Source organism: Oncorhynchus clarkii, chromosome 19 (assembly GCF_045791955.1).
Source record: "Oncorhynchus clarkii lewisi isolate Uvic-CL-2024 chromosome 19, UVic_Ocla_1.0, whole genome shotgun sequence".
NCBI lineage: Eukaryota > Metazoa > Chordata > Actinopteri > Salmoniformes > Salmonidae > Oncorhynchus > Oncorhynchus clarkii.
The window spans coordinates 2897689-2913412 of record NC_092165.1 but is presented as its reverse complement, the minus strand read 5'-3'; the positions used below and the strand labels follow the sequence as shown (position 1 = coordinate 2913412).

At 39.8% G+C, this 15724-nt stretch overlaps 1 protein-coding gene across 1 annotated transcript in view; it reads left to right on the top strand.

Moving 5' to 3' along the window:
• The window catches only part of LOC139375508 (protein NLRC3-like), a 41433-nt gene that overhangs the window by 22396 nt on the left and 3313 nt on the right, over nt 1–15724 (top strand). Inside the window, 6 exon segments of the mRNA XM_071117340.1 lie at nt 10884–11006; nt 12900–13066; nt 13164–14455; nt 14579–15081; nt 15165–15338; nt 15415–15588. Of these exon segments, the coding sequence (XP_070973441.1) occupies nt 10884–11006; nt 12900–13066; nt 13164–14455; nt 14579–15081; nt 15165–15338; nt 15415–15588 (2433 nt within the window).

Below are 15724 nucleotides of genomic sequence, written 5' to 3'. Positions count from 1 at the left end.
ATTATTATATAGTATTATTATATATTATATTATATATTATTATATATTATATAGTATATATTATATAGTATTATTATATATTATTATATAGTATATATTATATAGTATTATTATATATTATATTATATATTATTATATATTATATTATATATTATAATATAGTATTATTATATATTATATTATTATATAGTATATATTATATAGTATTATTTTATATTATATATTATTATATAGTATATATTATATAGTATTATATTATTTATTGACTGACTATGGTTTTCCAGATCGCTCAACACTGCTATTTGTAAGGTTCATTTTAAGTGCATGTGATTTTCTAACCATTCCTGAACCTATGACCAGAAACTAGCTACATCAGGGCAATACCAGAATAAATTATCTATTGATTCTGTCTCTTCGCAACAATATCTACAGAGCTGAGATTGTTGTATTGTTGCCCCATACATATAGCATTCTGTTAGCGGCAATAATTTTATATAATCATTTAAATTGAAAAACTCGTTGAGTCAAGTGTTGTTGTTTTTTTGTACCAGTTCATAAACCATGTGCCATGGAATTGGTAAATCGAAAATCTCCTCCCATGTATTTTTTGTCGCAGCTGTCAACATGTTTGCCCTCAGATGAAACTGGTATATTTTTCCATTTATGCCAGTTCCTTTCAGCCAATTTGTATCTTTAACCTGTCTAGGACACACGTTCCGCTAGCGACAACATTCCGCTTAAAAGGCAGCGCGGAAAATTCAAGAATATATTTTTTAAATATGTAACTTTCACACATTAACAAGTCCAATAGAGCAAATGAAAGATAAACATCTTGTTAATCTACCCATCATGTCCGATTTAAAAACATTTTATAGCTAAAACACAACATATGATTATGTTAGATCACCGCCAAGTCCAAAAAACACCCAGAAAAACTAATTCTCCGCCATGTTGGGAGTCAACAGAAATACGAAACTACATGATAAATATTCCCTTACCTTTGATGATCTTCATCAGAATGCACCCCCAGGAATCCTAGTTCCACAATAAATTGTTGTTTTGTTCGACAATGTCCATTATTTATGTCCAAGTAGCTACTTTTGTTAGCGCGTTTAGTACACACATCCAAACGCTCGTGCAGGTCCAGGCGAACGTTGGACGAAAACTAAAAAAAAAATATATTACAGGTCGAATAAACTTGTCAAACTAACTATAGAATCAATCTTTAGGATGTTGTTATACCAAATATTCAATAACGTTCCAACCAGAGAATTCCTTTGTGTCTATAGAAATAATGGAACGCAAGTCGATATCATTTGGAATGCGCGTGACCAGGACCTGGCACTCTGCCAGACCACTGACTCAAACAGCTCTTATCCGACTCAACATCACAGTAGAAGCTTCATTCAATGATCTACAGACTGTTGACATCTAGTGGAAGGCGTAGGAAGTGCAAACAGATCCATATCCCACTGGGATTTCAATAGGTGATGAGTTGAAAATCGACCAGCCTCAGAATTCCCACTTCCTGTTTGGGCTTTGCCTGCCATATGAGTTCTGTTATATTCACAGACATCATTCAAACAGTTTTAGAAACTTTAGTGTTTTCTATCCAATAGTAATAATAATATGCACATATTAGCATCTGGGACAGAGTAGGAGGCAGTTCACTTTGGGCACGCTATTCATTCAAAGTGAAAACGCTGCCCCCTATATGGCAGACAAACAAGTACCTTCTCTCTTTTCCACTTGCCTCCTCCATTTTAAAGTAGTGCTGCAGTAAGTGGGTTGTAAATGTGGATTGAACAGACATTATGATATATTTTCAATAACTGCATATGTGACAACTCCATTTCTATTCATAATATCATAAATAAATATAATACCATTTTTTTTTTTATTCATAAAGAATGTTTTTTTTTTTAATGAATCAATATATTTGAGTTGAACCATTACATTTGTTGAACTATTTTTTTCTACCTTTTACGGAGTATAAAACTGAAATTGTAACCAGCTTTGTATGGCTTGTTGAAGAAAGGGCGGTACTTTAAACAAAATGTAATTTTCAATTAGTCAGAAATGAGAAGTTGTAATCTGTATAAAGGCAAAAAGCAAATTTTAAACAAAGGATGAGATTTTCTTAATCTACTGGAGAACCATTTTGGGTTTAATTAATTATAATTTATGTATGAGGGAAGATTTTAGTGAGAGGTTTAAAGCTTTAATTTTAGCCCCCCAAACTCATATTCATTATTTAAATGGGCACGTTTAATTTTGTCTGGCTTAGCCTTCCAAATAAAATTCAATACATTTTTCTAAGCAATTAAATATAGTGTTTGGTTCCTAAAATGGTTCCATAGTGCTCTTGTTTGAGTTTTAAAGAGAATGTATTCTGTTTCTGGGTAGTTTACTGTACACACACCTGTTACATACATGATCATTCATACACATGTCTGCTAGGATCATAATACACCTGTTCAGAAATACCATATAAAGAATATAAAAGGAGTGACCAAGATCCAATAAATTTGCTTTATATGTGAGGTAACCAATCAGAAAGCTTGTTGATGGCCGGTAAACCAATCAGAAAGCTAGTTGATGGCCGGTAAACCAATCAGAATGCTAGTTGATGCCGTATGAACCTAAAGTGGTCTTGGTGATATCAACCCTCCTCCCAGAGAGCTACTGGGTCTGCAGGCTTTTGCTTCAGCCCTGCTCTAACACACCCCATTCTGCCAGTCACGGTTCTGATTAGACTGATTAGTAGAATCAGGTGTGCTAGAGCAGGGTCGGAGTAAAAGCCTGCACGGCCAGTAGCATCTCTCCAGGAGTAGGTTTGGCCATCCCGTTTTAATTCTACATATTCCTCTATCTCCATGGTAACCCCCTGAGCATGACCCTCGACCTTTACTGATCATCCAAAGCTGTCCCAAATGGCATCCTATTCCCTATAGAGAGCCCTATGGGCCCTGGTCATATTAGTGCACTCCATAGGGAATAGGGCGAAGCAGTACATTATATAATGAGGAGGGTGCTATTTGAGGGTGTGACCATAGACAACAGTCAGAGTTTGTGTGATTGTCTCTGGTTTAGAGGTGACAGTCTTGTGTGCCAAGATGAGGGGGTAGAGGAGTCTAGAGCTGTGTTTGAATACCCATACTAACATACTGTATATTACATACTTAATGAGTATATACTACATACTATTAGTTCATTTTAATATACTGTATACTACATACTATTAGTTAATTTTAGTATACTGTATACTACATACTATTAGTTCATTTTAGTATACAGTATACTACATACTTAATGAGTATATACTACATACTATTAGTTCATTTTAGTATACTGTATACTACATACTTAATGAGTATATACTACATACTATTAGTTCATTTTAGTATACTGTATACTACATACTATTAGTTCATTTTAGTATACTATATACTACATACTTAATGAGTATATACTACATACTATTAGTTAATTTTAGTATACTGTATACTACATACTTAATGATTATATACTACATACTATTAGTTCATTTTAGTATACTGTATACTACATACTATTAGTTAATTTTAGTATACTGTAACCGACCAGCTCGTTGCCTTCTCTACCGGAAGTTGATGCTGTTGCTATGCAACCTCTTGCTAGCTAGTTAGCGTAACAAATTACTAGTTAGACATTGTTAGACTTTGGGTGTGTTATTAAATTAAATCTGGACGCTCAGACAGAGGAGTAGGGTTGATTTGAGCTTTCTGGTGCTGCTGGAAACAATTTAATTACGCCTTTTCCGCCCGATGTTTACTGACACTGGTCATATTCAACGGGTGTTGAGCGCCTCGTAAATTCATTATTCTGCGCTCTGGTCTCTCAGGCGAGATGCTCTGAAATCGGAGTAGAGACAGAGAGAATTTACGAAAGCACAACGACTATACCATTTAGCTAAACTAAGAATGACGGGAATAATCCAGTCAATAAACGTTGAGTAGTTAGTTGGCCTGTAGTTAATATACTGACACGTTTGATGTATAAGTAGCCAACTACTGTAGCGTTAGGTAGGTAGCTAACATACCGGTACATACAGCTGTAATGATATGATGTGTGGTTCGTAAGGACAGCGCAGCTAGCAAATTGTCAGCCAACATAACGTGTAAGGTAATTTATTTGAAAAGTAATTACTTTATTACATTGCTCAAAATGTTCTTAACATTTGTCATAATTAGTTAAAGCAATTAATTTGTATCCGCTGTCGTTGGACTTCAGCAACATACTTTCCACTATTTTCTTCAAATCTGAAAACGACGTGAAGCCCCGCCCATTTCATGAAGAATTGCATTATGGGCCCTAAAGTGCGGAAGTAGTGTCCTCTGCGTATAAACTTCATATTTTGGCAAATTTTGTACGATATCCGGAAACTTTTGGCATACTAAACTATATCATACTATGACCATTAAGCGTACTATATACTCAATTCACGTCACAAATAGTGTGGTTAGTATGGTTAGTATGAGTATTAGAAAACGAACTTCCATCTGAAATGACACCCTATTGGAGGAGATGAGGGGAGTCGAAGATTACCATCTGAAATGACACCCTATTGGAGGAGATGAGGGGAGTCTAGGATTACCATCTGAAATGACACCCTATGGGAGGAGATTGTAAACATGTATTGTGATGTTATTGGAATGTACTTACTGTATTTGCATACTCACTGTGAATGTGTCTGGGAAACTGGCTCTGAGAATTTGGCATTCAACTTAAAACCACAGACATTTATTTGATGAATATACTATACAGTGTTGGCCTGTTAGAGGTTCATGAGAGAGACTGATTATCAACACCACCACCTCAGTATATCAGTAGTTTTGTCAGTGAGAGCCTCATGTCTGGAACACATTGACCATTGACAGACATAAGGAGCTGTGTAACCTGTCACTCCTTTACCAATGACTTGAGAGTGTCTGAAGGACATATAAGGAGCTGTGTGACCTGTCACTCCTTTATCAATGACTTGAGAGTGTCTGAAGGACATATAAGGAGCTGTTCGACCTACGTTGATCTACCTGCCCAGAAACTACAGTTAAATTAGCTAGCTGGCTAAATCTGTCACATTTACAGAAATTATGATTGATGTGAAGTATCTCTGTCAAATACATTTTCAATAAATGACAGGAAAAGGAATGGAATGTATTTGTCTGCGCATGTCTATCTCTGAATGTGTGTTGGTCTCTGTGTCTTTGATTAGTGTGATTAGTTCAATGTAACTTCACATTATAAATAGTCTATTTTTAACTTCATATGCTATACATTATAATCAATATTTTGGGGGGTTTACAGAATCATTGTCATTGTCTATCATTGTTACCATAAAAACACAGATATGAACGTCTTGCGTCCCTCTGCCGAACCTGGTTGTTGTCACACTGCCCTCTGCTGGTAAAACATCACTCAAACAAATCCTAATATAAAATAATACAAAATGCACTTGTACCAGATAGAATATGAATTCATGGGCTGAATACTTGCATTAAGTGTATGAAAACGTTACATGACATAAATGTGAATCTATAATATAATCGTATACATGTTGAACCAGCCCACTGTGTTGAAATAGGAAGTACATTTACAAGGAAGTAAATGAAGAAATTGACAATATCGGTAGAAGAAAAATGTTTCTAAGGTTTGTACTGTACCGTTCTTTTACAATTTTATGGAGAAAAGTGGTTCGGAGGAGTTAGGCCATCGCACAGAGGGGTAAGACATCCACAGAATTGTTAAATTATTACAATACTGATTTAAACTTTCAATAATTATTATTTTAGGCTTCCTTACATTGATGCTGATTCATATTGATCAGCCTAGTCAATATGAATCAATGTTATATTGCAGTCTACAGGGCTATGAGGTAGGTAGGGTATGGGAGATTGACTGCACATGATCGTGATTATTATCTTTGCGCTCTTTCACTTCCCGGGGGAAGACGTGTATCACGTAAACTAGTTTCTTTGAAAAATAAAAGTAATTCTCGTCAATTCGTGCAAGTAAAAGTGACGTGCGGCAATGGGTATTGAAACCAAATGAAGGGCTCATGTGAAAAGTTTTTGCCGCCATCACAACAACTGGGAGCTCTGAAAAATACGATGTCAGCTCTCGGGAAAGAGGACGGTTCAAATCGATTTTTCCCAGTCAGATTTATTTTTTTACCGAGATCCCTGTGGTTTTGAATGCGACATTAAGTTGATAAACTCAGAAAGGTGGTGATCTGCTTTGCTCACTAGTTACCACATCTACAAAGTAAGAAGGTCCGCCTACCCGACCAATCAGATGAGGGAGGGTGATGACGCATTAGCTTACCCGACCAATCATATGGTTGCGGGAAACGCTGCAATCTCCAAATGGGTAAATCTCGAGTTCAAGTTTTGAGGACCAAATAACGAAACACATTCAGGAACAAGAACTGGCAACGTCACTAAAATTCATACATCAGGAAAATACAAAAGTTTTGGCGAAAGAATTAAGTGGGCGTTTTTCTTTTTTTCAATAACTAGTATTTAAATGATTAGATCAACTGTTTGTTTTTTACGCACTACAAAGCCTTGACAAGAATGACGCGCTCGGCCCACTATTTATTGTTTCTGCAGTAAGGATTCACCCTCTTCAGAGAATTATTGTGTAACTTATCTGCAGGTAATCGTTGTTTTGAGCTCAAAAAGCACCTCGTAGCTGTATGTAAACCAGGGAGCGAAATGAACGGCTCTTTCACCGATGCAATTCGGTTACCGACGTTCACCAAAAAGATCCGTTCAAAAACAACCTGTCGTTATCGAACGACCCATCACTAGTTGAAACGGGAAATATTTGTATAAGGAAGTAGAGGAAGTAACGGACGTTATCGTCGAAGAAAAATGTTTCAGAGGTTTGTAGCTTTCTTTTACAATGTAATGTAGAAAAGTATTTTTGAGAAGTTAAGTCATCATAAAGAGAGAGATGATTTAGGGGTTAAGACATCCGCCAAGTTAATACAATATTGATTTAAACGTTCAAGAATGATTATTTTAGGCTTATTTACGTTGGTATTGATTCATAGTGATTAGCCTAATCAATAAGATCCAATGTGATGTGAGAAAGGCTACAGGGCTATGAGGTATGGTATTATTGTTATCGGTGATTGACAGCACATTAAGGTGATTATTATCTGAGGAAACTGGCTCACTTTCACTTCCCGAAAGAAGACATCGGAATTATGTATAGCTGTCAATAAGTAAAATAGTCTGTCTCGTCAAGTAAATGTGACGTTTAACAATGTGCATATAAACTATTTAAATGTAGGGCTAAATCACATGTCAACTTTAAAGCTTTCTGGTGACAGATGAGGAAGGCAGTGGTCTGTTTGACGAACTGCAGATGCGCTCGATATTACGTCACCGGCTCATCTATGCGCGTTTTGATCCACGGGTTGAATCGTCAGCACGCCTTTTCTCAGAATGAAATTCCCGGTGCGCCGGGCGAGATAAACTGATCGCACCTCAAGTGAACTCAAGCAGAACATGAGTCTCTTCACTAAACCAGGGATGTGCAACTGGCGGCCCGCAACCAATAATAATAAAAACATTGTTTTGGAACTCAGTCTGGATCTCAACATCCTGTTGACCGTTAGAATAATAGAAAACACAGTGCAGTTAGTAAATGTGGTTGAGCATCAGCAGTCAGTCTATTAGCCCATGTTAGCTACATGTTTTTAGATTGGTAAATTAGTCTAGCGGCTAAACTTGTGGTAAGCATGGTTGAATTACCAACCGCGGTGGGTCCCATTGATCATCAGTTATCATATTAAAAACTGTTAACATTTGCCTCCACCTCATGGCAACATGTCCCCATGGCAACATGAGTAGAATTATCTGTAAAACTGAAAATGTTTTCTCCTGCCCCATGGGGGTGTATGGATGTGGGTATGCAGACCCACGAGACACTGAGGCCCCTCATGATGACTGACATTTTTTTGTGGCCCCCACCTTATCAATGTTCTCCATCCCTGCACTAAATGATAAGGAGAGGGAACTACCTGAATTTGTCCAATAGAAACTCTCGTTGTTGAAACATTTTGCTCTCCTACCACATTAATTATCCTAACCTGCCACGTTAATTATCCTAACCTACCACGTTAATAATCCTAACCTGCCACATTAGTCATCCTAACCTGCCACGTTAATTATCCTTAATCTGAGGTAATGGTTAGGCACAAGGTTAGCAGTGTGGTTAAGGTTAGGTTTAAAACCTGTTTGGGATAGGGGGCAGCATTTTCATGTTTGGATGAAAAGCGTGCACAGAGTAAACATCCTGCTACTCAGGCCCAGAAGCTAATATATGCATATTATTAGTTGTATTGGATAGAAAACACTCTGAAGTTTCTAAAACTGTTTGAATGATGTCTGTGAGTATAACAGAACTCATATGGCAGGCGAAAACCTGAGAAAAATCCAACCAGGAAGTTGGAAATCTGAGGTTGGTAGTTTTTCAACTCATTGCCTATCGAAAATACATGTTATATGTTATTGTTAGTATAAATACAATAAAATATGGTCATAATAGTTTGTAGGCCATAATAGTTTTTAGGACAAACCGTTCAGACGCTACATAAGATTTTGTGAGAAAAACGATTTTCGGGATGTCTCGTGGTCTGACAAACACCGTTGAAGCTCTGCCATCTTCAACCGCAGATGCGGAAGGGCGATATCGACGGATTCATCGACGAAGCTATGGATGCAAGGACTGACCAGACATTATATCAACATTAAATTACAGTTTTAACCATGTTTTAAGGCTACGGTGATTGTTTACAAACATTGGGGTAAAACAAGCTTCTATTTTGGGTTCTGATGCAGTACGACAGTTGAACTGAACTCATGAGGCATTTATAAGTTCTATTCTTCAAGAATGGATCAGTATTGTCACGAACCGGCTCAAAGCCCGTAACAAAAGGGAGACAACGTGGAGATAAGGAGTAACAAAACATATATTTATTAAATAAAGTAAACGAAGTACAATATACAATGGTAATGGTGTAATCAGTCATGTAAGTCAGTGATTTGCATGAATGTGATAATGCAGGGTGTTGAAAGGTGCCAAAGCAAACAACCAAAAACCACCAAGATACACAACAAAATCCAAAAGGTGTCTGCATGGAGTCTCCTCCAAGAATGGGGAAGTGGTGTATTTGTCCTGGGAGACACTGGACCCAGGTGTTTCCCATGTAGCTGATGACCCTCCAAACTCCGCCCACCGGCATCCTAATAAGGAAACGAGAACAAAGAGAGAATACGGCAGACAGAGTGGGAGGGTCGTCACAGTATACAGTATATCATTAATTCATAAGTCCAAAAATGGATGTAGCAACTAAGGATTCTAGCTTTAAAGACCCAAAGCAGGCATGTTTATATCAATATCAAATCATTTCTGGTTAACAATTAATGAAGTACTTTGCTGTAATGGATTTCCCCCAAAAAATGGTCTGTTATGGAATCAGGGGATCCAACCAGGTAGACTAGCTGTTGTTATGTAGTCAGGGGATCCAACCAGGTAGACTAGCTGTTGTTATGGAGTCAGGGGATCCAACCAGGTAGACTAGCTGTTGTTAAGGAGTCAGGGGATCCAACCAGGTAGACTAGCTGTTGTTATGGAGTCATGGGATCCAACCAGGTAGACTAGCTGTTGTTATGGAGTCATGGGATCCAACCAGGTAGACTAGCTGTTGTTATGGAGTCAGGGGATCCAACCAGGTAGACTAGCTGTTGTTGTGGAATCAGCAAATGGGGATCCAACCAGGTAGACTAGCTGTTGTTATGGAGTCAGGGGATCCAACCAGGTAGACTAGCTGTTGTTATGGAGTCAGGGGATCCAACCAGGTAGACTAGCTGTTGTTATGGAGTCAGGGGATCCAATCAGGTAGACTAGCTGTTGTTGTGGAATCAGCAAATGGGGATCCAAGTCAAATCAAATGAATATTGGACTGTGTATCTTTAATAACATATTGGACTGTGTATCTTTAATAACATAGTGGACTGTGTATCTTTAATAACATAGTGGACTGTGTATCTTTAATAACATAGTGGACTGTGTATCTTTAATAACATAGTGGACTGTGTATCTTTAATAACATAGTGGACTGTGTATCTTTAATAACATAGTGGACTGTGTATCTTTAATAACATAGTGGACTGTGTATCAGTGCGTACCACTGCTGGCTTGCTTCTGAAGCTAAGCAGGGTTGGTCCTGGTCAGTCCTTGGATGGGAGACCAGATGCTGCTGGAAGTGGTGTTGGAGGGCCAGTAGGAGGCACTCTTTCCACTGGTCTAAAAAAAATATCCCAATGCCCCAGGGCAGTGATTGGGGACACTGCCCTGTGTAGGGTGCCGTCTCTCGGGTGGGACGTTAAACGGGTGTCCTGACTCTCTGAGGTCATTAAAGATCCCATGGCACTTAAGAGTAGGGGTGTTAACCCCGGTGTCCTGGCTAAATTCCCAATCTGACCCTCAAACCATCACGGTCACCTAATAATCCCCAGTTTACAATTGGCTCATTCATCCCCCTCCTCTCCCCTGTAACTATTCCCCAGGTCGTTGCTGCAAATGAGAATGTGTTCTCAGTCAACTTACCTGGTAAAATAACAGATAAATAAAATTAAAAAAAAAAATAGTGGACTGTGTATCTTTAATAACATAGTGGACTGTGTATGTTGGATACAATATGAAGTCGCTGATTGAACTCTTTGACCACAGATAGTAAATGTGTTGTCATTGTTAATGGTTCTTCAACAATGTTCAGAATATTGACTGTTCTGTTTCTTCTTATTGTAGCTGAGTGAGTTTTGACTTACATCTAATATGAGTCTCTCTGGGGAGAGAGAGGAGGGGACCACTGCCTCTAAAATGAGTCTCTCTGGGGAGAGAGATGAGGGGACCACTGACTCTAAAATGACTCAAGACACCAGTTCTAAGTGGTAAGAGATTAAATGTAAAATACACATTTCTCTTAAAGATATAAAACTAAAGGGAAAAGTGTTCCCAAATTATATCAAATGTAGGTCTACAGTCGTGGCCAAAAGTTTTGAGAATGACACAAATATTAGTTTTCACAAAGTCTGCTGCCTCAGTGTCTTTAGATATTTTTGTCAGATGTTACTATGGAATACTGAAGTATAATTACAAGCATTTCATAAGTGTCAAAGGCTTTTATTGACAATTACATGAAGTTGATGCAAAGAGTCAATATTTGCAGTGTTGACCCTTCTTTTTCAAGACCTCTGCAATCCACCCTGGCATGCTGTCAATTAACTTCTGGGCCACATCCTGACTGATGGCAGCCCATTCTTGCATAATCAATGCTTGGAGTTTGTCAGAATTTGTGGGGTTTTGTTTGTCCACCCACCTGTTGAGGATTGACCAGAAGTTCTCAATGGGATTAAGGTCTGGGGAGTTTCCTGGCCATGGACCCAAAATATTGATCTGTTTTTTCTTCCCCGAGCCACTTCGTTATCACTTTTGCCTTATGGTAAGGTGCTCCATCATGCTGGAAAAGGCATGGTTCGTCAGAACGATTGGGATTGTCTCTGTTGTTGTTTTTATTGTTTTGTTTAAAAATCATTGAAGTGGACAGTTTATTAGGTCATCTAGTACCCCCCGTTTCTGGATGGTTGGGAGAAGTTGCTCTCAGAGAATGTGTTGGTACCATTCTTTATTCATGGCTGTGTTCTTAGGCAAAATTGTGAATGAGCCCATTCCCTTGGCTGAGAAGCAACCCCACACATGAATGGTCTCAGGATGCTTTACTGTTGGCATGACACAGAACTGATGGTAGCGCTCACCTTGTCTTCTCCGGACAAGCTTTTTTCTGGATGCCCCAAACAATCGGAAAGGGGATTCATCAGAGAAAATGACTTTACCCCAGCCCTCAGCAGTCCAATCCCTGTACCTGTTGCAGAATATCAGTCTGTCCCTGACTTTTTTCCTGGAGAGAAGTGGCTTCTTTGCTGCCCTTCTTGACACCAGGCCATCCTCCAAAAGTCTTCACCTCACTGTGCGTGCAGATGCACTCACACCTGCCTGCTGCCATTCCTGAGCAAACTCTGTACTGGTGGTGCCCCGATTCTACAGCTGAATCAACTTTAGGAGACGGTCCTGGCGCTTGCTGGACTTTGGGAGCCCTGAAGCCTTCTTCACAACAATTGAACCGCTCTCCTTGAAGCTCTTGATTATCCGATAAATGGTTGATTTAGGTGCGATCTTACTGGCAGCAATATCCTTGCCCGTGAATCCCTTTTTTTGTGCAAAGCAATGATGACAGCACGTGTTTCCTTGCAGGTAACCATGGTTGACAGAGGAAGAACAATGATTCCAAGCACAACCCTCATTTTGAAGCTTCCAGTCTGTTATTCAAACTCAATCAGCATGACAGTGTGATCTACAGCCTTATCCTCATCAACACTCGCACCTGTGTTAAGAAGACAATCACTGACATGATGTCAGCTGGTCCTTTTGCGGCAGGGCTGAAATGCAGTGGAAATGTTTTTTGGGGGATTCAGTTCATTTGCATGGCAAAGAGGGGCTTTGAAAATCATCTGATCACTCTTCATAACATTCTGTGGTATATGCAAATTGCCAACATACAAACTGAGGCAGCAGACTTTGTGAAAATTAATATTAATTCTCAAAACTTTTGGCCATGACTGTACATCATTCATTTAAAAGGCCAAAAATTGATTTACCAATTGCAGACTGTAGCTTTATAAGAAACATCAGGCCTTCTAGAAGTTCCGCTATACAGTTGTTAAAATGAAGTAGATGAGGATTTGATGTGATATTGATGAGGTGTTCTCTCTCCCTGTTTTGTTCAGTGTCCAGAAGCCCAGAGCAGAGTCCCCTACAACCAGCCTGCTATCAATGAAGAGTGATCAGCCACCTGCTTTCAGCCAGGAACCATTACCAGATGACAATAAGGAAGTGGAGAGTTTGGACAGTGAGGATGTATTAAAGATCACACACAACCTTCTGGACAGAAGAAGTAAGACTGTGTTTCATACAATATCACAAAGAACGGTACAAAGGCCCTTATAAAACACACAAACTTATGAGTCCCAACTCTCATTGTTTTCCTACAGGTCAAACTCTGCTGATAGTCCAACAAGACATCAAGGCTAAACTGAAACACAAGTATCAACACATTGGAATTGGACACCATGGAAATCAAAGTTTGTTCAAGGACATCTACACAGACCTCTACATCACAGAGGGTGGAAGTGGAGGGCTCAATAATGAACATGAGGTTAGACAGATTGAGATGGCATCCAAGAAACTAACCACACAAGAGACACAAATCAAATGCAACGACATCTTCAAGCCTTTACCTGGACAAGACAAACCAATCAGAACTGTGCTGACCAAAGGAATCGCTGGCATTGGAAAAACAGTCTCTGTGCAGAAGGTCATCCTTGACTGGGCAGAAGGAAAAGCAAATCAGGACGTTCATTTCATGTTTCCTCTTCCTTTCCGTGATCTGAACCTGAAAAAGGACCAATACAGTCTGATGCAACTTCTTTCCCACTACTTCCCAGAGCTGAAAGAGATTGACAGCATTGAAGATGGTGAAACCAAAACTGTTTTCATTTTTTATGGTCTCGATGAGTGTCGACTTCCTCTAGACTTCAAAAACAATGAGAAATGCTGTGATGTCACGGAGCCAACCTCAGTGGACGTGCTGCTGACAAATCTCATCAAGGGGAATCTGCTTCCCTCTGCTCTCCTCTGGATAACCTCACGGCCTGCAGCAGCCAATCAGATCCCTCCTGAGTGTGTTGACCAGATGACAGAGGTACGAGGGTTCAATGATCCACAGAAGGAGGAGTATTTCAGGAAGAAAATCACAGATCAGAATCTGGCCAATGAAATCATCAAACACATGAAGACATCAAGGAGCCTCCACATCATGTGCCACATGCCAGTCTTCTGTTGGATATCAGCCACTGTCCTTGAGATGATGCTGAAAGAGGCAGAGAAGGATGAAGTCCCCAAAACTCTGACCCAGATGTACTCACACTTCATGATCCAAATCATTTTGAAGAACAGGAAGTACAACAAAGCCACAGAGACAAACCCAAAGGAACTGTCTCAATCAGACAAAGAGATGATCCTGAAACTGGCAAAGCTGGCTTTCCAACAGCTGCAGAAGGGCAACCTGATCTTCTATGAGGAGGACCTGAGAGAGTGTGGCCTTGATGTCACAGAGGCATCAGAGTACTCAGCATTGTGTACAGAGATCTTTAAAGAGGAATCTGGGCTGTACCAAGACAAGGTCTACAGCTTTGTGCATCTGAGCATTCAGGAGTTTCTAGCAGCAGTGCATGCTTTAGAATCATGTCTCGGCAAGAAGGAAAATGTTTTCTCCCCCAAAGCAGTCACTAAGGGTCAAGATTATTATGAAAACAGCCGATTCAAATTCTGGTCATGCAAGTTGAAGCCTGACAAGTTGACGTCAATCGATGATAATGATTCCGGTGATTGCGATGAAGACAAAAAGGATGACAATGATGAAGAGGAGTCAATCCAGTTGTTTGACTTACACAGGAGAGCAGTGGACCAGGCCTTGAAGAGTGAGATTGGAGACCTGGACCTGTTCCTCTGCTTCCTTCTGGGTCTCTCACTGGCGTCTAATCAGAATCTGTTACGAGGCCTTCTGACACAGACAGGATGTACCACACAGACCAATGAGGAAACAGTTGAGAGAACAGTCAGGTACCTTACAGACAACATCAAAAGAGAATCCTCAACAGAAAGGATCATCAACTTGTTCCACTGTCTGAATGAACTTGATGCCAATTCTCTAGTTGGAGACATGCAGACCTCCCTGCGATCAGGAACTCTTTCAGAAACAGAGCTAGAACCTGACCAATGTTCAGCCCTGGCCTTCCTGTTACTGATGTCAGAGGAGGTGCTGGAGGAGTTTGACCTGAAAACATACAACACATCAGAGAAAGGTTATCAGAGGTTGCTGTCGGTAGTGAGAACCTGTAAGAGAGCACTGTGAGTTATGTTATTGAGTTGATGTATACAGTATCATTATAATGAAGGATTTGTATATCTAACAGATTATCTCCTCTCTCCAGACTGGAAAGCTGTAAACTCACATATAAATCCTGTGAGACTCTGACCTCAGCTCTGCAGACACCAAACTCCCCCCTGAGAGAACTGGACCTCAGCTACAATGACCTGGGAGACAGAGGAGTGGAGCTGCTCTGTGTTGGACTAACCAGTCCACTCTGCAACATACAGACACTAGTGTGAGTTAAATAACTTGACAATGAGTTATTATGTGTGTTTGAACATTTGTTAATCCTGTGCTCTTCTGCCCTCTAGTCTAGGTCAGTGTGGTCTGACAGAGGGTACCTGTTCTGATCTGGCCTCAGTCCTGAGTTCACCCAGCTCACAACTGAAACAACTGGAGCTGAGAGACAATGACCTGCAGGACTCAGGAGTTACACTGCTGTCTGCTGGACTGGTGGATCCAGACTGTAAACTACACACACTGAGGTAAGTACAGCTGTTTCAGTCAGGTTGGTACTGAGCTGAGTTACACTGCCGTCTGCTGGACTGGAGGATCCAGACTGTAAACTACACACACTGGGGTAAGTACAGCTGTTTCAGTCAGGTTGGTACTGAGCTGAGT